This window comes from Lepisosteus oculatus, chromosome 3 (assembly GCF_040954835.1).
Source record: "Lepisosteus oculatus isolate fLepOcu1 chromosome 3, fLepOcu1.hap2, whole genome shotgun sequence".
Taxonomy (NCBI): domain Eukaryota; kingdom Metazoa; phylum Chordata; class Actinopteri; order Semionotiformes; family Lepisosteidae; genus Lepisosteus; species Lepisosteus oculatus.
In genome coordinates this window covers 9,027,353-9,052,803 of record NC_090698.1, presented here as the reverse complement: position 1 = coordinate 9,052,803, position 25,451 = coordinate 9,027,353, and the positions used below count along the sequence as shown (strand labels likewise).

The following is a 25,451-nucleotide window of genomic DNA, read 5'->3' as shown; positions in this document are numbered from 1 at the left end:
CCAATAAAAGTGGACTCATGGCAGATCCTCCTGCTGACCAGCCTTGGAGTACGCCAGCAGTCATCTCTTCACGGTGAGGACGCCCAGGCCATCATGATCCAGAAGGAATCATCCAGGCAAAGATGAATGCTAATTGGGAATAAGTTCACACTCTGCGCAATTAAAAGCATGCTTCCCCCATGAAAAGCAGAAGCTTAATTCTCTCTCCCACCCCCCACCCCCCTTCACTTTAGATAGGCGAAGACACCAGAGTAGGACATGTAGCTTCATGCTGTGCTCTGCCCCAGGGCACTGGTGTGCTCAAGCCACTGACACCCCTATTTGAATAATCCAGGAACTAATGAAACCCATTCTTTGGGTTATCCCCCCAGGATCAGGTCTGCATACACCTGGACTCTACCTTCTTCTTTTCTCACTCTCGAACTCAAGACATTACAAAGTGCTGATTACTCCTCTGTTAGTATTGTAAGGGGCACACTGCAGACGTGGTCCAAACTCAAAGGAAGACAGAGGCTAGAAACAGAAATAACTTTTACCATGTTGGCAAAAATGTGTTACATCTCCCCATTACGACCTCCAACACATACACACCCAGAATCTAGTCCAAGCTGATGGGGCAAAAACACAGCAAAGATACGAGGGGCTGGAGTGGACCTGTGATTGTTCACTCTGAGTGAGCGCTTAAGCACAGCGCCCCCTCCAGGCGAGGAAAAGCATTGCACTGCAATGTCGGGCTGGTCTGAGGCTCGGTCTTCCACTACTGAGCATTCTGCTTCTCCCACTGCTCCGGCGTCAGCGTCTTCTGCTCAAAGGCATGGATCTCCTTCAGCTCCTCAGCCAGACAGGAGTTGACCATCCTGGAAATGGGCAGCAGATCATAGTTGGTCACTTGAGACAACGTCATCGGGGAAGGGGGCTTGCTCTTTCTGTTGCTACCTCTCATCACTATTCAGTTGTAGGACTGCACAACTGAGATTTAATCCAGAATCGGCGTGTGGTTGCTAGAGACTGATAAATAAAATGCTTGTTTATCAGCATGGAATTCTGCAGGTGATCTTTAATATTTCAGAGTCAATCAGCTCGGCCTGTGTCATTCTAAGCCTTGGGTTTTTATAAAACTCACTTGGTCAAGAAACTTATTTGTTTGCGTACTAAACGGCACCGATCTCTTTGTCTTTGTGTAATAAGTGGGTGCTCTGACTCCCTCCCACAGTCCAAATACATACTTGTAGGTTAATTGGCTTCTGGGGAAATTGGCCCCGGTTCGTGTGTTTGAGTCTGTGTGTGCCCTGTGATAGACTGGCGTCCTATCCAGGGCGTACCCTGCCTTACTCCCGTTGCTTTGCCATTATAGACTCCGGCTCCCCTGTGGCCCTGAATTGGATAAAGTGGTTAGGAAACAGATGGATTAATAATAATAATTAATTCCTTACACTCATTGAGCGCTTTTCTGGATACCCCACTCAAAGTGCTTTACAGGTAATGGGGACTCCCCTCCACCACCACCAATGTGCAGTCCCACCTGGATGATGCACCAGTACTCTCCCCACACACCAGCTCTCAGTGGGGAGGAGAACAGAGTGATGACACCAGTTCAGAGAGGGGGATTAGGACACTGGGCCAGAACACTGGGGTAACACCCCTTCTCTTTGCAAGAAAGGCCCAGGGATTTTTAATCACAGCAGAAGATCAGCACCTCGGTTATTTCTCAGCTGAAGGATGGCGCCTTTTTACAGTATAGTGTCACAATCACTATACTGGGGCATTAGGACCCACACAGACTGCAGGGTGAGCGCCCCCTGCTGGCCCCACTAACACCTCTTCCAGCAGCAGCCTTAGCTTTCCCAGGAGGTCTCCCATCCAGGTACTGACCGGGCTCACACCTGCTGAGCTTCAGTGGGCTGCCAAGTTGTGAGAGGCCAGGTGATAGAGCCGCTGGCAAATGCAGTATATATAGGATACTGGGGAAATATTGGGATTTCCCCAGCCCCCAGTCGCCAGTTTGCTCCGTACCTGTGTCTCTGCAGCAGCGTCTTGCCCTCGAACTGCGGCGACACCACCAGCACCTTGAAGCTCGCCGCACACCTATTGGGGGACGTGTCCTCCACTTCCTGCGGGAGAAGAAGAGGGGCTCTGAGTCCTGGGACTGGGGACCCACAGTCCAGCTGCCTGTGCAGCGGTGGTGCGGTAAAAAGCTACGACACTAATGGTCCAGTAGGGAAAAAAGAGCAAGGCGTTCAAACCACTCAACTTGGTAGCTTAAGCAGTTCAATAAAATAAAGATCGTCTGGAATAAAACCCCAGGGGCCTGCTGGGACAGGAGATTTGCTGCCCAATTCTTACCATCATGCTCAATGTACACATACCTTGTCTGCACTGGCATCAAACCTAATGTTAAAGTTTCTAAACGGTGTAAATAGCTTCTGATAAGTGCATCTGCTAAGCAGATGAGTTATAACAAAGACAACACAGTACAGAATGCTTGCGTGAATCCAGTATCCTAATTTTTAGGGGTTCCCCAGTCCTGGTGGCCCTCTCACCTGCTGGTGTGTGCTCCAGCCCACAAATTCCATTCCTGATTGACTTAATAACAGACTTCATCTGGGCTGTCTGACTTTTCAGCTCTCAAACGTGAGTTTCTAATGATCGCATGGTGCAAATAAAAAAATAATCTCTCGAGTAGACAGAATGAACTTGCCACTATTCCAGTCAAGCAATGGGTTAATTCATTAAGGTGGGCTGGAAGGAAAAGCAGGTGTGCAGACATATACCGGGCCTGAGTCCTCTTTGAGTAGAGACGTGGGACAGTGCTAATATAACCAATTACACCAATTACAAGAACAACTGATTCCAATCCAGTCATTGAGAGACCGGGGGCTGGATAAAAACCAGGAGATCAGCCGCCACCTCCCCTGGACCAGTCGTGATGATCAGCGGTCTAGGCCTGCCGGGTCCGTCTCCTCTATAGCCATCTGATTTAGTTCAGACTGTCCAAATGTCTTCGTTGCCTGAGGATGACGGGCTGTAATCGCAATCTCTAGTGTTATTTTTGTTTGCGGTTTGTTTTCCCGCAACAAGGAGGACGGAAGGACTTTCACAACGAGACGCAGTGCGTTTGTTTGTTCATGAACAGGCAAGAACTGCGTATTACGTCGGATAATGTATTGAAGAAAAAAAAATAAAGCCCTTGTCTTCGGAAGCTTGACATGTTAAACAGAACATCAGAAACCCCTGTCATTACCGTTTATAGTATTTAAGGCTGTTTCAAAGGGGATTATTTCAATTATTTTTCCCGCTGGCCAATCATACTAACTTACCACATGCACTGCACCGATTTCCGCGGTCAGCTTCTCGCGAATGTGCTCAGCGGTGATCGCCATGGCATTACAGCCGGAGAAGGAGGAAACTGACAAATTAAATAAAACTTTTTTTTTTAATTTCCCGAACGAATTGGTGTGCGAGCACAATTTTATTCTGCCTACATCAAGTAAGGAAACCTAATAGACCTATTCCCCTTACCGGTTTTGTGCAGGGAGGAGTCACGAAAGAAACCCCGCCTCTTTGTATATGTCCACCTATAGTAGGCGAAGTAGGCAATAAAGGCGGGACTATCTTCCAATAGCCACCAATGAGCTCTTTTCTTTTACAAGCAGGGAGGAGAAAGCATGGAGTTAAGGGGCTTGAAGGATACGACCAATCACAGTGGTTTTCGGATAGGGGGACTCTTTAGCTGTCCTTCGTAAACGCCTGAGCTAAATACAAAATATCAATGGGAGAAAAACGAATCGTTGTTTCCAAGACATTTGAAAGCAGTATGTGATAACATGGAAATGCTTTTATTTCTAATATTTTATCGTTTTAGTTTATAAAGTAACAAGAGGAGGAGAAATAAAATATCAGGCGAGAATGTCGACAGCTTTAGACAGGGTAGTTGATTTTTTTTAAAACACCCCTCTTGAGCAGTTTAGCGGTGTTCAATAATTCAAAATGGCATAATTTATTGTGACTTTTTGTGCTGAGGTGAGTCTGCAATTCATTATAGCGATATGTTGAGCATAAGAACATATTTAATTAGTTTCTGTAATGCAGCCCATCGGTGCGTTGCTAGTAGGTTATTGACCCGAGCATTTCATCCAACAGTTTCTGTAGACCAGCAAGTCTCAGTTCTGTATCGGCTTCTAAAGCACGGTTGGGTACATTTTCCAGACTTCCACAGCCGTCTGAGTGAAACGGTTCTCGGTTTTAAGTGCCCTTCGCCGTAGTTTGGATTTGTGTCCAGTTGGTGTCTTTTTATGCCTTCCGTAGTCTCCTTTGTTCAAGACAAAACGTCTTCAGTTCTTTAGCTTCGGTATTTGGTCGCTTTTCCCTGGACTGATTACAGAGCGGTACTATATATATATAATAACGTGGTGGCCTACATTATACACAATATTCTAAACGAGGTCTTGTTCGTACATTGTGCACTGTAACCTCTTTATCTATTCTAATGTATATGATTCATTCATTGAACGGGCCCGGGCAATTTATTATACATAATAATGATATTAAGTCATTTGTTCTGCTTGAGAGCTATATTAATAATGAAGACGAAATAGTCATATTAATTGGAGATTTTGTGAATGTTTTTGAGTGAGTTCTCTATTTGGATCATCATGACGTGAACGTTAAGATCCTTTAGACTTTAAAAGGTCTAAAAGGTCTAAAAAGTCTGCTTTGGAAGTTGACTATTTACACTTTAATTGTTTGGTACATATTTTACATCTTGATGACAACAATTCGCATCATTACGTGGTTTCCTCTTCCAGGCCTGTGATACTGGTGCCCTCTGGTGGCGGCAGGATGGTGGTGGAGGTAGAGAACTTTTTTGGGGTGTACATGCTCTACTGCACCAACCCCAAGTTCAAAGGCCGCATCTATATCGGGTTCACGGTGAATCCGGAGCGCCGGATTGGTCAGCACAATGGTGGGCGGCAGAGGGGCGGAGCCAAGAGGACGAGTGGGCGTGGTCCATGGTGAGAGGACGCGGGGGTTGGTGGCCTGGGGGTTGGGGGACGTGTCTTTGTCATTGGAACAGATGGTCTTGTTAATCTGCTTAATCAGTTTGTCTTTCTGTTTCTGTGTGCCACCTTTTAGGCAGTAAGTGCTCCTTCTGCCTATATTTATCTGTCAGCTATTTGTCCTCATCTCTCCATTGGCTGCTTTCCCATGTATCCATCCATCCACAGTCAGGGGGAGAGCATGGAGGGCTAAAGGAGTTCTCACACCACAGTCACTGTCATCTGTGTCAAGGAAGGGTGACCTTCTCACTCCTGTGAACCACAAATACTCCGGTGGCATATGAGGGGGCACATCCATCCTGACACGCCCATCACACTCATTTCCCAGAATGCTCTCCCAGTTCCCCTTGTGTTCGGCCTTGAGGGCCTTGCCTGGTGCTTAGCCTTGTGCCTAACAGAGATCACTTGCTCGAGGGTTTCTAGTCTAGTCTAGTCTAGTCTAGAAAAATGAAAAAGCTGCCCGTGTCACCAGCCGCTCTGCAATCGAATGCTCTTTGGTGTTGTGGTTGCCTCTCAGTCTCCTGGTGTCGTCTTTCTTCCATTCAGGGAGATGATCTTGATAATTCATGGCTTCCCTTCGGACATTGCGGCTCTGCGGGTGAGTCCTTCATGACGACCGGTTCCGTATAGTATTTAGAAATACTTCTCACCCTGTCAGCAGGGTGAATCCTTATCGGATGTAAGCAATGAGGTGTCCAAATATAATGAATAGAAATAAGGATACGTTTGTGCTGCCAGATATGCTGGATAACTTGGTTTTCTGATCCATTAGAATTTGTCTAGTCCTGAGAACGTGAAGTTTTAACAAACCAGCCACACAAAGGGATTCTTATCCCCCAGAACCAGATTTGTAACTGTGGGAACACGGACACTCCCCTCACTAACCCCTCCCCCCCCCCCACAGTTCGAGTGGGCGTGGCAGCACCCGCACTCTTCCCGCCGCCTGGCCCACGTGGCTCGCAAGTCCCGCCGCGAGTCCAGCCTGGAGTTCCACTGGCGTGTGGTCTCCCACATGCTGCGGGTGGCGCCCTGGAGCCGGCTGCCCCTGACCGCCCGCTGGCTCAAGCAGGAGTACCGGCTGGACTTCGAACCCGCCCTCCAGCCCCCCCTGCACGTGCCCATCGCCTTCGGGAGTGTCCGCGCCAAGAAGACCAGCGGGCGGGAGCCGGGCACACTCGCCACGGGCACAGAGAAGTGCGTGTTGTGTCGGGAGTCCATCGAGGTACGGCTGCCTGAGCGGCATCTCTCTTCCTCTTCCTCTCTCTGGTCAACCCCGTTTTTGGAGAGCCTCAGTCCACTAGGGTTTGCAGCTCTCTTTCAACCTATAGCACCTGAAGAGCTGTTGATCTGCCCCAGTTAGGTCAGCGGCTAGTTCAACAGCCTCCTTAATGCCAGATTTCAAGACCTGTTGCATCTGGTTCCACTGCCTCTTGCGTGAATACCACACAATAACTCCTTGGCAGACACGCTACATGTGCTGCCAGTGCAGATTGTGGCCTGGGCTACAATGGGAACAGCAGATGGGAGTGAGATGCGCCTGGGGGTGGGGGGGGGGGACCCACGGCTGGTGTCGATTAGCCTGAAGATCTGAAAGGAACGACGGCAGGCACCACGGACACTCCCAGCTCAACCTCTGCTCTGAGCGAATTCCTTCTCTGCAGGCATCGCCAACCCTGCATGTAGAAAACTCCAGTTTTATAGCTAGGCATTGAAACAGTATTTCCTCAAGGATTGGAAAAATGTACTCATCAGTAATTGCTACTTATTTGTTATATGAAGTTACAGGTCTTTTGGAGCCAAGATCCTGAGCCCTTGAGGACTTTGGTTGCTTAAATTAGACAGTTAATAAATGGCAAGTGTTCCCACATTTAGAAATGAGTGGTTTAGGGGTACCTGTAAGACTGGGGTCCTGCTGGACCAGGGAGGTAGACCTTTGGTTTACTGGTTGAGGCACATGGGAACCTTTCTGTCTCCCCCTCATCCCCCACACTTTTCTACCCCATTCCACGTTCTTCTCTCCACCTCCCTTTCAGAGCCTGATTTCCAGCCTTCCTTCTGTCCTTCCAGTTGTCTGAAGACCTGCTCTGCTGTTTCCACCCCTCTTGTCACATGACCAGTCACGTGACCTGCTTGGCCAAGCACTTCCTCCAGGCAGAGCCTGCCCACCTGCTTCCTGTGGAGGGGATTTGTCCTGGGTGAGTCACAGTCCGGCACAAATGCGAACCTGTCTCTTTTCATCTCGAGGGATGTTCAAGTTCAGTCCAAAAAATCAGAATTCCCAAAGGTACCGTTTCACTAAACATTCATTTAGGGCATAGAAGAGGCGGCAGTTTGTTACAAAAAGGGCAGGAGGAGTCTGGAATAAGCTGAGCAGACATGCTGTTGAAGCCGATACCCACACACTTACAGTAGAAATGACCATTAAACACAAAGACGATCAAATATCTACACCTGGATGGGCCCAATTGGGCATTCTCACATATTTAATCTTTTTCTGTTTAAATGAACTCTGCGGTTAAACTGGAACTTACTTCTAGTCTCTAAAATGTCATTTCCATTTTACTCCATCAGGACACTGTGCAATATAGAACACCTGTGTTGTATTAAATATTATTTAGATTTTTTTGAAGATACAAGGAAGATACAAGGTTTTACTCATGCAATCTTTTCTTGTGCTTCTTTCCAGGTGTGAATCCCCAGTGCTCTGGGGCAGTCTGATCCGCTACAAGAAGGGTTGCTATGGAGACTTAGAAGAAATTAGCGCTTCTTCCCAGGTGGGCAACCAGCATCGAGAGACAGAAGGATTTTTTTTTTTATTTTGCTTTGGAAGGAAGCTTAGTTGACCTGGTACACAGTCGGACAGGGCAAGCAGCAGCAACATCTGGGACCTGCTGTCCACAAATGGGCTTTTGGAGCCTAGTTCACAGTGTTTTTTTCCTTTAGTGTGCTGAAGATGTATTACTAGTTGTGTAAAATTGTCCCTCTTTCTTTTCCCCTTGCGGAGTCAAGGGTGAAGGGTGGGTGCCTGCGTTTATTAAGGTCTCCTGCTCTTGGAGAACCAAAACCCGGCTTGTTTGATCTGGAACTCAACTCCTTCAATGTCAAATAAGACCGGTTAGGACAGTAACTGATTTACTTAGGTCATTAAGAGCTCAGGTAGGAAAACAAAACAGAAGACCTTGTTGGTTCTGAAGACTCAGGAATGAGGAGATTGGCGTAAAGCACTTGAGACTGACAGTGCTCCTGCCAGTCTCTGGCTGGAACTAGACTTCACCTAAGTCAATCAAAAGGAAGAGTCAGAAAAGCTTTAGAATTAGCCTGGTATTGGGAGTGTTAAGCACATTATACTGTGTATCTTCCTTCACTGCAGATTCTCATGCTAGAGTTACATCTTTACATTTCAACACTTCCTAAAATGCTGGGAAGACTGTTTTACCCCATGGCCCACAAGACTCTGTTGGGCTTCTTTAAAAGCTGTTCAAGAGGCGGTTTTCTAGAAAAATATGCTTCTTGTCTAGTACTGCAATGGTAATTTTGCCTTTTTTACCCCAAAAAGCACGCCTGCATTTATTTCAGCACGTCTGCACATTTGTTTTGCTCTACAGAGTCACTGGGCAGACGAGCTGCAGCTGTGATTGGAACCATGATGCCACATCTGGACAGGAAGTGTCTACACAGCTGAGAGCCGCAGCCAATGAGCATGGAGAACACAGCTGCTGTTTCCAAAGGAGAGAGCAGCCTCTCTGCAGGCCTGACCACAAGATTTCTGGTTAGCGCACCTTGACCGCTCCAGCTGTTTTGCGGATTTTGGAAATGGATTATCTCTTTTCCTCCAACCGTGGTACGATGGGCGATTTGTAAAATGCACTGGCTTGTCGCCGGTACAGGACCTGGAAAGCAGTTTGAGACCTGGAAAGATCTGTGCAATATGTCCCTTTGATCAAGAGCTGATCTCTGTAGTCTGCAGGTTTTGTAGGCCTTCTAAAAAAATGGCAGTACAGGACCTCACACAAGTGATTATGTTAGGTAAGGCTTGATTGAATCAGTGTACCCTTCCTGCACACTTCCTGCAGCTACCCAGTCCTGGTCTGGGTTACCACAGCATCTCTTAGTCTTGCTAGGCTTGTAGGCGTTCAGCTGGTGTCTCGATTGAATTAATTACTTGAGTAACTACTCTTTTTAATGATTTCCTCCACTTCAATTATGACGCTTCCAGATTACTTGTGATTTTTTTTCTTCCAAATACACAATAAAACTGCTGACATTTCCAGAACAGGAATTCAGAAAGGTCTAATTAGTGAAGAGTTAGTTGAAGCTGGGGGCTCAATGAAATAATTGGTTGGAATGAAACCAGCAGGCACCGTCAGTCATAAGAACCTGGATTAGGAAACCAGCAACACCTCCTGGAGTATTGACATGAAGTTAACCAAGAGCCCTGGGTGTCAGGAGCTTCTGTTTTGTAATTTTAGGCCTGCTGTGTTCAAGATGAAATATCTGAATCCCCTGTCTAAACTCCACTAATTCAAACTCGTTTTTTGCTGCTTGCTAGGACGAATCTGGTCTCAGTGAACTTCAAATACAGATCATCGATAAGCAAGTATAGTTCTGTAAACAACATTTACTAGATGTAGCTGTGAACCTGTTTCACATGAAAGCTGTTGACACTGAGGTGCGCGCCTGAGTGCATCAGTGCTCAGTGTAGACTGCTTAAGCTGTGTTTCATCTCCCTGTGCAGCCTCTTGGGCAAAGATGATGAATGACTGGAAACCAGCAGCTCCATTTTCATAGTGAGGCTGGATCAAGCGGGTAATCACATCTGATAAACAGCCGCAAGAATTCCCCCCCCAAAAAATTTTAATGGCATTATACTATGTACAGCCGACTTTTTAAAAATGTTTGTAGAACCCATGCAATAAATCTTTTTTAAAGCTATTTAAACACATAGCTGTATACGTTGATGTCAATGTAAGTAGATTTGGATCATAATGTGAGCTGTTATTAAAAAAAAAATCAGTATATAGAGTAAATGTGATAATGACTGATATGATTATGATGTTGTAAAATCATATAGGAGGGTACGATCATAAATAGAGAATGACAATAAACAACAGTTTTCTTTTCCTGTTTGTACTGGGCACTAGAAACCTCTCTGGACTCATTGTAGGACAGGGCTGCAACACCTGGGTTTTGCCGAAATGTACTACAGCCAGCTCCTTAACTGGCTGATTGGCAATGAGCAGGCTGAATTTGACAGTGAAGGTGCTGGGTGTCCCATGGACTGAACGGCAGTGGTTTGGAAGGGCGGTGGGGCTCATATTTTTCCCAGCCTGCCCTGGGAGAAGCTGACCGAAGGATGTCATGAATATGTTTGTGGAGGCCATGGCCAGGCTGTGCTGCTGGCCAGTGAGAAAAGGCATTTAAATGCTGTGCGCCGTTGTACGTTTGTTTGGCTCAAGTCCTTTCACAAGAACATTTCACAGGTAGGTTCCAGTTAGCAAGATTGAAGGCCAGAAACGAGGCGATTCGGCTTCTGGTCCAAATAATTAATTCAATTAAGCAATTAAGATCAGAGGTGCAGCGAGAACTGATGTGGCCTGGAGTTGCCAGATCCTGCTTGAGGTTTTTGGAATCCAGACCCCCTTTCTTCTGCCCTTGCGGTGTTGAGGTGGCCTTCGCCTCGCTCAGGCACCTGGGTGGCAGATGCGTTCCCGAAAACACACCCTAAAACTGGGAGGTCTCCTTCAGAAAGTATCCGCCACACTGGTGAGCAGGCCGGTGTGCCCTGCTTCCCGAAAGTCTTGTCTGAGGCCTTGCGGCAGTGTGGGGCCGCCCCTACGTAACGGCCCTGGGTTGGTGGCCGTGGCTGCCCAGCTGGCTGAATTCGGGGTACAGAAAGGGCGTCTCCCCACAATGGACCCCCTAGGGCTCCTTGACGTTGCCCAGGCAACAATGAAATTTGCTTTCAGGCCTTAAAATTCTCTTCATAAGGGACACCATCTCCAGCTGTAAGCAGCGACATGCTGCAGGCCTCAGTTGGGATCTATGGCTCTTTCCCCGATCCTGATCAATGATTTAGATTCTGATACAGCAGCTTCACAGGTTCACTTTACTTGCGAGGCAGAAGTGGGGAGCGAGTGACGCACAGAAACAGCCGCAAGGAAATCACAGAGAGAATTAGGGACACGTGAAATGTCCCCACTATTAGTGCAATGTGATCCAGGCAGGAAGCAGAAAACTACATGCAGAATGGAGTTGTCTGAGCTACAGGTATATGCATGAAAGGGGTCTTGGTATTTACTAGATATACACCTCAAGACAATGTGGGTAAGAAAAAAGCAGACAGTGCTTGGATGTACAGCCACGAGTGTGCAATTAAATTAGGGCAAGATCTCCTCTAGCTTTACAAGGCACTGGTGAGGCCTCATTTAGAATGTCATTGTGAGATTTGGTCACCAAACCACAAGTATGCTATTGCTGGCTGGGAAAAAGTTCAAAGAGAGTTCAGAGAAGGAAAAAAAAAAGTGATGCTTTGTGTCTCAGGGAGTTGTCATGTATGAAGAGGGCAGAAGACCTTAATCCTTTCAGTCAAGATAAAAGGAGCTTGAAAGGATTCAAGGACAAAATTCCTTCAGATCAAAAGATCAAAAGAGGGGGCTGTTTCACGAGTCACAAGTAGGAGCTAAAAGGATTTTGTTTAGGGAATTTATTTAGGATTGGTTGTCCACCAACAGACAGGGGTGCCTCAGAATGTCAGAAGTACTAATTCATTTTAGGCAAATAGAGCATTAAAATGGACTATGACAGCCTGTCCTGCACTTGGGCACATTTGACATGCTGTGTTCTGCTGTTCTCAACCCTTCAGTGTCTGGATCCTTGGCAGACTTTTGACCAGAGGTCTCAGTGTTAGCACAGCTTGTCTTTTTGCCACACCAGGGTTTGCTGCTGACACAACTTTAAGAGCATGCTGCCTTTGGCGTTGGGAGAGCACTGGAGTCAGTACAGTGCATCAGGGGGGACACAGACGGATATAACACAATATAGGATCATAACATAAGTAGCCACAGGAAAATCTTTCTGCTTCAAGCCCAGTCCTGTTGGTTGAAGCCTAGTCATGTGGGATATTTATAACATTTTTATAGTATACCTCAGACTAAGGCAGCTACTGAGTAATACAGAGCTCTGGAGCTCTTAGAGTAATAAACCTGTTAGTGCATCAATGTTGTTAGAGAGACACTTATTTCACAGAGGTTCGTTGACAGGAGAGCTGATTAAAGGAAGACACTGTGAGGGGAAGAGCAGGTCAGTGGGAATGGGGCCTCGGAGCTGCTGTGCGGCATGTGGAGCTGTAGGAGGGGGAGTCACTGGCCAGCCTCTTGCCAAACCTCCTCGCTGCTCTGGCTGGGCGGTGGTGGGCTGTTCACCGTGATCACTGGCTGCACAACAGGAAAGAGGCAACAGACAAGAGAAGGGTTTAAAGAGAGGAACACGGCGCTGCGGTCAAACTGTCAGTTTCAGTGTGACTCTCCACCAATTACCTGGCTCCTGCTCGATTTGAGGATTTTAGGTTTGTACCTTGGGTTAAGGTCATAACTAAGACTAATTGAAGACTCAGACTTAGGCTAAGACTCTGAGACTGGATTTAATGAGACAGAAGTCCGGATTGCAGACACGCTCAGTAAACCACCCCCGTAAAAAACGAAAGCGAGCGAGTTTCCCCATGGAATATCGCCAACCCCTCGCGACACATCTCAAAGGACCGCTCTGATCTTGATCTCATTTTCGGCACCGTCTATATTGCACCCCCCGGTAGTAACGCACTGGCCGTAGCACTGTGAATGAGGCTCAACGCGTCAAGGAAAAATGAGTTGAGTAACGAACCCCCCCCCCCCCTTCCACCCGCCCTCTCCCAACACTCCCAGCATCCTTTACCATGCGGGATCCCTGGCCGCAGCACTGGATGGCCTTGCCGCTGTAGACGGCCAGAGTCATGCACACGGCTATGAGCGCCACCTGCACGAGCTCCCCCTCGGCACTGATGCGTCCGTACACCGCCTGTCGGAGAGAGCGGGGAAAGGCGTGAGAGACCGGGAGAGCTGCAGCAAGGAGAGGCCAGCCCTGGCTCTTTCAGCTCAGTCCAGGGTACGACTGATGGTCCTTCCGGTGCATTACCAACTCGGGTTGGTACCTCAAGTGAACATTACGGATTGACGCTGGAGGCATGATTTGAAATGGAAAGGAAGTTTTGGTTGTTGACGCCCAGCGTACTGGTCGACCAATAACCACCTACGTGATCTGTCAGATGTGCGTGACCAGCAGCCTGTGTAAATGGGATCACCATGGAGGAACAAAAGACCACTTTCATGAGAGGAACACGCCATCCAGGGCCTACATGTTTGCCATTTCTCTCTCTCCATTGAAGGAGCTCACAGTCTGTCGGTGAGAGAAGCTCCACACTCCTCCAGTTGGGACCCCCCCTCCTGTCTGGCGCTGGGGGGCTCACAGTGTGTCATTGAGAGATGCCCCACTTGTCCAGTTAGCACCCCCACTCCTGTCAGGCACTGGGGGGGCTCACAGTGTGTCAGTGAGAAACACCCCACTCCTCCAGGCAGCACCCCCTCTCCTGTCAGGTGCAGGGGAGCACACAGTGTCAAAGGAGCTTGTCTGCATGCCCCAGTCTCCCCCGGTTGGCAGTCAGCACAAAGGCTGAGGCCTTAAAACTCAGTTCCGCACTGGGCATTCATATACCTACAGAAATGCTTGGCAATTTTAACTTTTCCAGGTATTGCTGACAGTCCAATAATTCTAATGCATGTGCTCCCCGAGAACATCCTAAAATCTTAATCTACTGTCCTCATTTTCTTTGCCTGGGAAGGAGGAAGGAGGCTCCAGAAATGCGATGCAAGAATCTTTTCTGTGGGGCTGACCATCTTCCAAAAGGGACAAATCAACTCGATTCCACAACAGACATCTTACAATGAGCACACACTCCAACAAGTCATGCAATCTCTACTATAATACAAAAGTTCTGAAAAGGGTGATTGTCCTTCTTCAATCCGAGCAAGTGGATGCCGGGGCTGGATTTGCACCGTAAAGGAGTCCCTCCAAGCCCTACCACTCGCTTTTGGCCATGCCCTTTTCCCTGTCACGGCTCTGAAACTGCAGTTGTCCAGTCCTCCGCAGGAGCTCAGGGAACAGGGCTTTCCTCCTTAGTCTCCGTACAGTCTTCTTCCGATCAGTTCAGTATATTGTCAGCAATCAAATGCCTGTTTGCACATGTGCCCCAATACAAAGACATTAAAGGAATCACCAAACACAAACACAGAACAGCTGCAGAAACAACACCAAATTAAATAACATACAAAAACCTCAGTGTGAGCCAGCGGTAGGGGTCGAGTTCAGTAATCTGACACCGTGTGGGAAGAAACCGTCTCTGAATCTGAAGGGTCCCTGCCTTTATGCTCCTGTAGCTCATACCGTGAGGAAGAGGAGAGTGAGCTCACCTGGAAGCTGTCGCACAAGGTGGTTCTGGCTTCTGTCATGTTGCTCTCGGTCCAGCACAACTTGTACGAATAGACGACGTTTATGGTGCCCAGGTGCAGGGGCCACACGACGACGAGGAGAGCGCCGCCGATGATCTGCAGAGCCAGGCAGGCTTTGAGCTGCAGGGAGGACAGACAGACTGCGATGGGTATCAACCAGCTCGCTCGTTTCCTCTTCACTGCACGTTTGGCATGCTCGGGCCCCATTTTCAAGGCACAGATCGAGCTCTTTCAGAAAAATGGGATAGCTCTTTTTTTCTAAAGAAGTCGGGATAACATGGGACAGACCTTTAAGTGTGGTTAAGGTTAAGGCACCTTTAACCTGCCCCGGGCAATAGTAGGACGTAGGTCAGTCCTAATATTATTAGAGATTCCTCTTGTCATTTCTTAATATTCTAATATACCTTGCTCTAACACTTTAGACCCAGTTATATGCTGCTATACGTTTGTACTTGCCAAGAAGGAACTATTGCTTTGGTGCCATTGTGTGGGATGTTCCTTTAAAGTGAGTGTTAAAAACGTCCCAGATTACAGCAATAGGTGTTGGTGTTATTTTCTGGCATTTTCTTAAAGGCTGTCCCTAACAGTATGGTACATGCGTGCAAAAAACGCAAGGGGAATTCAGGTTATTATCCTACTAGATCTCATGGGCTCTTGTTTTGTAAGCATGGCTGCATTCATATTGTTTTTCCCAGGAGGCCCAGTTGTTGCAAAGAGGTTAAATTATAGTGGGATTGTTTTGTCGTCGTTGTTGTTTACAAGACAATGTAATTGTGACAAAGTTGCAGCCAGACACGACAAGAAAGACTCAAAACAGTGATCCTTGCTCCAGCTCTGCAGAGCCACAGGATCTCCAGGTTTTCGGCCAACCTGCACTCCTAATGATTCATGGAATCAGTTATTGGCTTAATTGGGCTGAACTGAAATGGTTTCCAGGTCTGTAGCCATGGAGAAGTTTGTGTTCCCTGTCGAGTCCTGCACAGGCCAGGACCAGTGTGTGGAGAACTTTGCAGCAGTGAAAATACAGGCATTACAATTTTTTGTTTAACAAAGTTTGAAGTAGTGAACTGCAGGAAGAAAATCGGAGTTAAATAGTCAAGTGAAAGATATTTGGAGACTATGAGGTGTGTGTGTGTGCGTGCGCACTCTCAATGTTATCTGTAAAAATCCAGATAAGGCAAACCTGAATCAATGCTCCATGAGGCTAAAGAGAATAAGTTGGCTTCAACTGAGGCAAGACCTAGCAGGCATCCGCAAGGAGTTTATACTGTGACCTTTCCCCAGTCTGGATCACTACATTCCGAGATCCACACGAGAGCAGGACTATCTCACACATGAGCAGCGTGCATTCTCACAGGTGGTTGGAAATGTGCAGGGGGCGCACAATGAGAAAACGGAGTCTAAGCTGCACGGCAGTGAACCACAGTCACTCTATGGCCTAGAAAACCAACAGCATCAACATCAGACATAACTGTAACCTGTACTGTAAACTGAGAAAACTGCATGATGTCATCACATTGTCCCCTTTACAATTAACAAAAAAAAAAGAGAAAAAAGAACATAAGTCTGGCGTGCAGCAGGTTGTGACAGGCCGGATAAAGAAAGGGCTGTAATTATGGTTATTTGGCCACTAGAGGTCGCTACAAGGCCGCTGACGTACATGTTTCTAGCTACAGTGGGGATTAATTAGGCAATTAAGAGTTAATTGGTAATTGGTTTAGGAAATCAAATTTTCACATGGAAGCAATTAAGCTTTATTTTGAGCATTAGGACCCTTGAGACAGCCCTGGTGGGGTCTATTACTCAGGTATAGTAGTGGGATAAAATTTAGTTGAATGGGCAGTATTTTCAGCTAGACAATGACTAACTTATTCCACACATGCAGTCTAGCTCATTCTAATGTGGGAGTCTTTTAATTCTCTTACCTTTGGCAGATGGAGGTCTTGGGCAGAAATCGATATGCTCCCAGCTGCAATTGTCTGAACCAACCATGGGAGAACAGAATTAGTCCACCGGCAAAACCTTCTGTCTGCTGGCAGCTTACTGTCAGTTTGATTTGTGGACGGACTATAAAATATGTACACATTATGTCTATCCAACACATTCTACATTCTATAAAAAAAAAAACTTTCATAAGAACAACCAGGTGTCAGCTGGTTCAAAAACTACATTAGGAAGAAGACTCCAGAATCAGAACTGTCAAGAATAATTTAGAGAAGCCTCTATAAGCATGATATACTGTCTCTGACTGCTGCAAAGCAGAAGTGTCTCAACAGGTTTCTAATTCCATTTCACATAAATAAAGTCGATGGTAATGACAATAATAATTGTCTCACCTTTAGAAAAAAAAAATATTTTAATAAATGGCCAACATCATGTATAGTTGGTTATGCCATGCTGGTGACCCCTAATAAGGACAAAACAGCTGTCTGTGGCAGCTCACATAAGCATTATCATTATCAATGGGCGTTTCTCGAAAAGAGTAGGGGTGTAACCCCGGCGTCCTGGACAAATTTCCCATTGGCCCTTACCAATCATGGCCTCCTAATAATCCCCCTCTATGAATTGGCTTCATTACTCTGCTCTCCTCCCCACTGAGAGCTGGTGTGTGGGGAGAGTACTGGTGCACTATGGCTGCTGTTGCATCATCCAGGTGGGGCTGCACATTGGTGGTGGTGGAGGGGATCCCCATTACTTGTAAAGCGCTTTGAGTGGAGTGTCCAGAAAAGCGCTATACAAGTGTAAGCAATTATTATTATTATTATTATACTGTACTTCTATGCTGAAAGGTAAAGAAATTAAACAACATTTTAGCTGTGCAGCCTTCTTCAGGTCTACAGTACATAGATGGCTCTGCTTTCTAGAGTTCTAAGAAGGCTAGTGCTTGGTAAATGTTCCTCTTCCCATACTTCATATCTCTCTGGTGTTCTGTTACTCTTCCTGGAAATACTTACGCAAAGGCTAACGAAAATGGATGCCAGTTCCACCTTGCAATTGTGCTGGACAGTCAAACACCCGATGGTAGACATTCCGATGTTGAATAAACTGAGCATGATCTGAGCAACCTGCAACACACAGAGGTTCCATTTCAGCCCAGCATGCCTGGGAAAGCAGAGGGCATGAGGAATCTTTAAAAGACTTGAGAACTGGAGTGGTTTACATCGCATTTAAGGTATCATTGTATCTTGAGGCACATACAGTATCTACATGGGCTGTTCTGTGGGCTTTGTATTGTACTTCATGTACCGTTGAATTGGTCAAGAGTAAATTTCTCCAGGTATTGCTTGGCTATGAAGAGTCTCTACACTATAAAGGAATTCTCAGCAGGGGCGTGAGAGGGAGTGGTGTCAGGAATAATATCACTGCTGCACATCTGCGCAACGCTAATATGCCTCCTTCTCTCGGGTCCTGGCAGAGAAAGTAAATTCAAAGAGTTTTCTAGAACAAGATACTCAGCCCCCTTGATTTTCTGTCATGCTTCCTATGATGAGGTGCAGGCTACAGAACAGGCACTGGAGAAATGAGAAATCAGGGTATGAAGACCATGGAGCCCGCAGGAAATAGACATTTTCCACACAAAAAAAGAAAGGGAAATGCGGCTGCAGAATTTCCTGTATCCAAAGGGAGCTGGATCGAAATGACAACAGGACAGGGGATCGGAATAAGAAGAGTGGACGGTGAGTATCCCAGGCCTTGATTCGTGGGGGTGGGGGGGTTGTCTGGGGAGGGGCGCTGTTTTGTTCTGAAAAGCAGGTGGTGGCTGAGATTCAGTCTCGTCAGGGGACAGAACTGGCTGTCACGGATGTCGGAAGGGACGAGCCGTGGAATGGCAGGAGAGCAGAAAAAGACCCTATGCGTAGCGGCGGGACGGGGGATAGCGCAAGGCTCAGCTGTTCAGGAAATGCCGTATAGAAACCTACGCCCTCAGGCCATGGACAGGAGCGCGGCCTGGTGCTAGGCAGGTCTCAGGACACCTGAACCTCAATGCTGAGCGAGGAGCAGAGCAGACACAGGAAGTAAATATGCTCCACAACAAGACACACCAGAAAGACATGAATAATCACAGGAGAGGTAGGAACAGGACAGAGCTAGAGCGCCCTCTAGGTGTACTGGGCGTGACACTGACCTCCTTACCGATGCAGTATTTAAAACCGCACAAGGCCAAAGCCCAGCTTCCGCCAGGGCTGGTCCACTGGGCTCCCCGGCAGCTGAGGGATCCCCAGAATTTCATCCCGCTACTGATCTCCCCACTCGCTGTAACTCGACTCAAGCACCAGGTTTAAAAGGGCACGCTGGGAAATTTTCTCCAACGTTTGCTTCAGGAATTTTATTTTAATATGCCGTCGCTGTAAATAGTTGTATTTTTAAGGTATGGATAAGAAGGGTTTATTATCATTCAAGTTAATTCAATTTAGCGAGGGCGGCTCAGACAGCTTTCTCCAGGAAGCCGGTCTGACTGCCCTGTGCTGTAGGTTACTACAAGCGCTGGGAACCTCTGTCCAAGAGATTACTCGCACAGAAAACCTCACCCCCAAGATTTTGGGATCAGCCTCCAGGAACTTCCTCTTGCGGTCTGGGTCTTTCTCGAAGGTCAAGGAGACCAGGGGAGTTTTCCCAGGAGACGGCTCGGTGCTGACAGGAGACTCCATCACTTGTGTTTTATCGGACCGTCTTGCGACAGCGGCCGGGAGAAACGCACTAATTGGAAGACTCTGTTGTCTAAAAACACAAAAAAGAAAGAAGCACATTTAAGACACGAGTTTTTGAGGCTGTCGGGAGAGCAGAGATGCATAAATATGAAATGCAATAAGGCTGATTAAGGCTCTTCAATAACTTTTTTAAAGGGTAATTTGTAACAGCTATGTGGTGGTAGACATGCACAACCGGCAAAACACGCGTTGAAATATTAGGCTTCTGAAATACTTATTGCACAGCAAATATGTGAAACTTTTATATGCAACAGATTCCCGTGTAATGGACACGCAATTCCAATTACAGTTAATTATCTGTAAAAACGTTCTGCAGTTCAGTTGTAGCACACCTAGTGAACTACATCACAATTGCAAGACTGTGAAGCATTATTGCCTCTGTGCAAAAAATAAAGTTACGGCACTGCATTTTTCCAAATACGTTTCAAATATCCAAGGACTTATTTTTAACGAGTACAACCCACATGCAGTATGAAAATTACTACCGCGAGGCTGTGAAACAATTCCTGCTGCCGTTCATAAATTCCTAAAAACATGGAGACGGTGTAGAAATGTAGAGCCTCAGTAGTTGCCGGAGGAGGGCAAGTCATTTTATAAACGCAAGGAAACTTGCCAATAAAAGTCTTCTGCAGTCAACGAAATGCGCTCGCGTTTAGCTAAACGCCCTGACAACGGTAAGACCTGAGGGAGTAACATTTATTTTTTTACTGTAAATTAAAACTCCAGTCCGTTAGTAGGAACAGACAAGACAGAACAACAACACCGAGACGAACACAGATCGTTAGGTTTTTAAAGTCGGCATTTTCAAAACACAGAAACAGACAATACCAGCGTTCTTTTGGCACATTTACCTATTCCAAAACAGCGATTGAATCTTTTTTTTCTACTGAAGATCTGGTGGAAATAAAATAAAAAACTTCCAATAGTTTTATCAAGAATATCCGATAGGAGGAGAGTTGCTCTCACGCGTTCTTTTTCTGTGGAAAGAACAGATTTATGTTCGCTTAGCTCTAGGAGGCGGGATTCTGCCGCGTCTGGTTTAACGCTGAGCAAACGCTGGAATCTATCCAGAGATTCGACTATCGTCCATTCTGAAAAATAAAATGGTTTGTAATTTCGGACACCGCGGGTCGGGCTGCGCAGTCAATTTGTGTGTATGTACTGTACAGTTCACAGTTTTCTGTACAATAAAGGGCTTTTTCAGCCATCTTTTTTTTTTAATGTGTGACTGAACTGGGGGACCGTGTGCGTTAGGAAATACATTCTCTGCCCTGTTCAGGATATTGCTAAATTTCAAAAGCGTCTCCTCCTCTGGGGTGCCGAAAACATGACGACTGAAAAGGTTGAACACTTTTGTTTTAACGAACGGTACAGCGGGACCACAACGTTTTGCTACATTCACAAAAATGAACGCGGTAGAGTAAACCGTCACTGTGTTTTGAAACAGTAAAGCACTTTGTCCACACAAAACAGTGAACAGAGCACGGTGGCACGGCGTAGTTATTCCTTGAAATAATATCGGAAAATGTTGATGCTGTTCGAAGCTAAAACGTACGGAATGTTTGTTTGTATTAATGCGATGTTTGAATCATATAAAGTTATCATGTTAATGCAACCCGTCTTCTCACAGTAAGTAATTCAACTTGTGCGCCGTCGTTCCACACACAATGCAAACTCGTGGCGGCTCTCAGCTCTCCGAGATCTTCCACAGCCGTTCAGTCTGAAGAAGCGCCTCCTGCCGCCGGGAGCGACTCGCCTCTCCTCCCACCCCCGCCACCGCGCAGCTCCAGGATGCTGGAGAAGTTTTTTTTGGCAGAAGACCTCGGTTCAATGATTTCCAGAGGGAACCTCTGCTGCGATAGAGGAGGGGTCGCTGGCCGTGGAAAGATAAAAACAAAGCCGTGGCCGCGTTTCCAGAGGGGTAAGGGGTCGCTGCTGGAAAACTTTCACTGACCGCACTTCAGGTAAAACACTCCCAGAATGTTTTCTTTCCTGAGAAGGGCCAGTCGCGTACAGAAAAATTAATCCGATTTTTCGTTCTGTCGTCGGTCTCCAAGCAAGAAAAACCCTACAGAAATGATCACTCTTTTCTGCTGCCTGCTGAACTTGTTTTTTTTCTTCTCGGTCGATAAATCGTGTTTTTTCGCAAACCTCGAATATACGTCATATAGTGTATTTCAGTCATTTCCTACGGTATTTATTTGTAACTAACGGGAAAGTTTCACCAGCCAGTCCACAGTTCGACGTACTAAAATGTTTGCGTCGGCAGGCTACAAGGTTCTGGAATTAGGTCGAAGAACAGTATTTGATGGCTGAATTACTTAAAGGCTGTGCTGTATTTTGACGGAAAAAAACACTCTTCTATTAGTTGCGTTTTTGCATGTAATCGGGAGATAATCCTAAAATAACAAAGATTAATTTTCTGAAGAAAATGCACGAAGATCCAATTGAATTTTCCTAGAAATCTTTGATGCTGTTGGAGTCCAGTTAAGAAGCTGTTGAGTCCATTCCAGGTTTTACAAGCACCGGATATTCGACGGAGCTCAGCAGGAAGTCAGAAAGTCGACAATATTTGAACTCCTTGCACCCCTGCCCACACTTGATAAGGAAACCCGTGAACTTGTGTGCACACGGGGTTGAGTGTAGGGGGTAAAACCTGGAATGGATCTGTCGGTGGTGCACCGGGAGTCTGATTGCTTCCTGTGTCTTTATAAGTGTGCAGTCCTTCTGCTCTCCCTCCCTGCATCAGGGGCTCAGAAGGATCCTCTGTGTGAGTCTGTCTCCTAGGAAGAGAGCGAGAGATGGAGTCGGCCATACGCCCAGAGAGCGAAGGGCCCCTTCTGTCTCTGTCCTTCCAGAAGGACCCGGAGCAGAAGAAGAAGTTCCTGGACAGTCAGCCCAAGGCCCTGGGGGTGAGGAGTTTTAGGGGTGTCAGCAGTCTGGTGGCACATTGGCACTGCAGTGTTGCGCTGTTTCCTTGGCCTGCTGGTTCCCCGAATGCTCCTGGCTTTCAGTGTCCTTTACGATGTGTTCCAGGTGACCCAGATCACGGTGAGCTTGTTCACGTTGAGCATGGGCATCGTCCTGGTGAAGGAGGACATCAGCAGGCCTGAAGAAATCTTGTGCATCGTCGTGACCCTCATCATAAGTATGCACGGCCTCAGACGTGCTCTGCTTGGGTGCCCATCTTTGTCCCAGTGTCCAGCTGGGGCACTGGAATCCTCCAGAATGAAAACAGGTGGCGCCTCTTGCACCAGGGGTGGGGTCTGGTATGACTGGCTGAACCAGGCATGTAGAGACTCTGGGTTAAATCTGATGAATAAGAGCCTGTCAGCCATGCAAGAAAGGGCTAATGGCCTCTTTGTCTCTATAACCTTTCTGGTTAACAGGCCAGATTGTAAATGTAGTGCATTTGAAGTGAAGTCAAAGGTATTAATTTGCCTCACAGTCTGATGCCCTCCACACCCCCCTTTCCTTTCGGACACATGTCCCCTGGAAGAGCTCTGCTGCAGTGAGCTCAGGGGGTATGGAGATGGCCTCCTGGCTGCAGATTCTGAAGGGTTAGCATGAGCAGGGCAAGAAATTTTGAAGATGGGTGAACACTTCCAAGTGTGCGGTCCCTTAAAGAAAATTGTTTAGCCAAGCCACAGATGTTTCCCTTGCGATTTTGCACTTGAAAGTCAAGGAGAAGTGTGAAAGAGTGTCATTTTATTAAGCCCAGACCTGGCTGGAGGAATGTAAAGCTTGTGTCTCTAGTACAGGTGTACTGTTGTCCCCCCCGCCCCCCAACTTTAACAGTGCTGTTCCCTTGTATTGTTCCAGAGCCCGTTTGCTGGGGGTCTGGCGATAGCAGCAGTCAGCCTTCACCTGCCCACTGCAGGTCTCCCGGGTTGGCTGTGGTCAGCCTCCTCGGTCTGTTTTGGGAGAAGGGGAGGGAAAGTGCATGAGCCTTTTGTAAGGGGCTTTGAAGAGAGAGGGAGAGAGGGGCATTATCTGTAGACAGATGGGTCTGGGGCTCAGGTCTCCTCACAGGTGATGTACTGTTGCAGCTCAGAGCAAAGGTTTCTTGACTGGCTGGATGAGATTCACGGCTTTATTAACTACTAACTAGCAAATGGATTAAATGAGCAGAGTGGCTGCTTTCATCTGTCCCCTTTCTTCTGTTCTTCGAAGTTATGGTTACACTGTTAGCTATGGGGGCTTTGACCTGTGAGCCACTTGGCCATTGCCCACAGTCACATCTTGGAGTTCAGACCCCCCTGCGCCTGTCGGGTCTCTGGGGGAGAGCATGTGACACAACTCCACTCCACTAGAGGGAGCCATCAGATGCTGAGGAGTCACGATCAGCTTGTGCCTTCCTGCTATGAGTTGCAGATTCCTGATGAGCCCCCTTTCTCTCCCTCTGCAGATGAAAGCCTGCCTGGTGATGGAGATCATCAGCAGCATCTGTACAGGCCTGGGCTTCTTCATCTTCTTCGCCTACCAATTCATACTCAGGATTGTTGTCTCTGACTTCAACTTTTGCTGGAGATTTGAAAACTCCACGCAACCCGAGCTCCGTATCTGTAGACAGTTTTTTGTAAGTTGCATCTTCTTTTCCCGGGTCAGGTTCTTTTTTACGTCTTCTGGGATGAACAGGAAGAAAACCTAGTAATTTCTTCTGTCGCATAACGCAAAGATCAAGGCGAGGAACAGGAATCGTTACAGCCCTATCGGGCTGTCAGTAAATGCAACAGGAGCCATGCAATGTAGTTGAACAGCGTGCGCCAATGGCTACAATGGTCATTGCAGTGTAGGATCCATGTGCTGGGTGTGGAGGAGGAGGTCAGCGATAATAATAATAATAATAGCTTACACTTATATAGCGCTTTTCTGGACACTCCACTCAAAGCGTTTACAGGTAATGGGGACTCCCCTCCACCACCACCAATGTGCAGCATCCACCTGGATGATGCGACATCAGCCATAGTGCACCAGAACGCTCACCACACATCAGCTATCAGTGGGGAGGAGAGCAGAGTAATGAAGCCAGTTCAAAGATGGGGATTATTAGGAGTCCATGATTATTAAGGGCCAATGGGAAATTTGGCCAGGGCGCCGGGGTTACACCCCTACTATTTTCGAGAAACACCCTGGGATTTTTAATGACCACAAAAAGTCAAGACCTCAGTTTTACGTCTCATCCAAAGGATGGCGCCTGTTTACGGTATAGCGTCCCCGTCACTATACTGGGGCATTAGGACCCACATGGACCGCAGGGTGAGTGCCCCCTGCTGGCCCCACTAACACCTCTTCCAGAAGCAACCTTAGTTTTTCCCAGGAGGTCTCCCATTGAGGTACTGACCAGGCTCACACCTGCTTAGCTTCAGTGGGTTGCCAGTTGTGAGTTGCAGGGTGATATGGCTGCTGGCTATATGGTGCATATGGTGCGATGGTGCAGTCCTGATGATTGTAGGGATCTAGAAGGAGGACTCTGGACCACTTAGCGTGACTCTACCAAGAATCAGGTGTGGTTAGACAGTAGCATTGGTCCAGTCTGTCGGTAGGGGAGAGAATTCACTGATTGACCTGGGTGTGTGGGCTTTGCTCTGGCCAACAGGAGCTGAGTATGTTCTTCCACAACGAGCAATGCCTGATGCTTGCTTTGAACTTCACCCTGGGCGTCACCATCTGCTCCTATTGCTGCAAGGCCATTCGGTGCTGTGGGCCGGCCTCCTCCATGGTAAAGAGCAACTCCCAGCCTCTCCACTCTGGAGCCTCCTGCTTGCCTTTGAATCTGCCCTTTGGCTCCGTAAAGCTCTGCTTAAACTCCTCCTTCCGCCTCCTTTTCCTGTTGCACAGCCGGTGATCGTGCTGAACGCCCCCTCCGCTCCCCTCTCCGGCCCGAGCCGCGGCGCCGACGCCCCGCAGGGAATCCCCACGGAGGAGCCCTGACTCTCGCCTCTCCCGCCTCCACTGTGCCGAGACTCCAGCGTCCAGGCCTGTCCTGCTCCTGACCAGCAGCAGCTTCCCTGCAACTGTAGCTCTTAAGCTTTGTTATAAAAGTTGATTTTTCTCTTCTTTCCTGGGTCCCGACTGTCATTTTTCCTGATCTCCAGAATATTGCGCAGCCGCGGTCGATCGAGAATAAGCGCACTGCCCTGTGG

General features: G+C 47.4%; 3 protein-coding genes across 3 annotated transcripts; 1 reads left to right on the top strand and 2 right to left on the bottom strand.

Annotated features, from left to right (window-relative positions):
- Positions 1 to 514: 514 nt before the first annotated feature.
- LOC102696823 (bolA-like protein 2) lies at positions 515 to 3,542 on the bottom strand. Its single transcript, XM_069186645.1, has 3 exons — positions 3,318 to 3,542; positions 2,014 to 2,111; positions 515 to 857 (listed from the first exon to the last, which is right to left on the bottom strand). The coding sequence occupies exons 1-3, from the start codon at positions 3,378 to 3,380 to the stop codon at positions 758 to 760; spliced, it is 261 nt and encodes an 86-aa protein (XP_069042746.1). The 5' UTR covers positions 3,381 to 3,542; the 3' UTR covers positions 515 to 757.
- Positions 3,543 to 3,732: 190 nt separating this feature from the next.
- On the top strand, positions 3,733 to 10,177 carry slx1b (SLX1 homolog B, structure-specific endonuclease subunit). The gene is made up of 7 exons (XM_006627346.3): positions 3,733 to 4,020; positions 4,806 to 5,012; positions 5,604 to 5,655; positions 5,962 to 6,279; positions 7,125 to 7,252; positions 7,744 to 7,831; positions 8,663 to 10,177. The coding sequence occupies exons 2-7, from the start codon at positions 4,840 to 4,842 to the stop codon at positions 8,690 to 8,692; spliced, it is 789 nt and encodes a 262-aa protein (XP_006627409.1). The 5' UTR covers positions 3,733 to 4,020; positions 4,806 to 4,839; the 3' UTR covers positions 8,693 to 10,177.
- Positions 10,178 to 11,745: 1,568 nt separating this feature from the next.
- Positions 11,746 to 21,092, bottom strand: LOC107076581 (uncharacterized). Its single transcript, XM_015340572.2, has 7 exons — positions 20,972 to 21,092; positions 19,126 to 19,315; positions 17,551 to 17,661; positions 16,522 to 16,575; positions 14,558 to 14,716; positions 12,987 to 13,109; positions 11,746 to 12,490 (listed from the first exon to the last, which is right to left on the bottom strand). The coding sequence occupies exons 2-7, from the start codon at positions 19,243 to 19,245 to the stop codon at positions 12,416 to 12,418; spliced, it is 642 nt and encodes a 213-aa protein (XP_015196058.1). The 5' UTR covers positions 19,246 to 19,315; positions 20,972 to 21,092; the 3' UTR covers positions 11,746 to 12,415.
- Between the last annotated feature and the right edge of the window lie 4,359 nt (positions 21,093 to 25,451).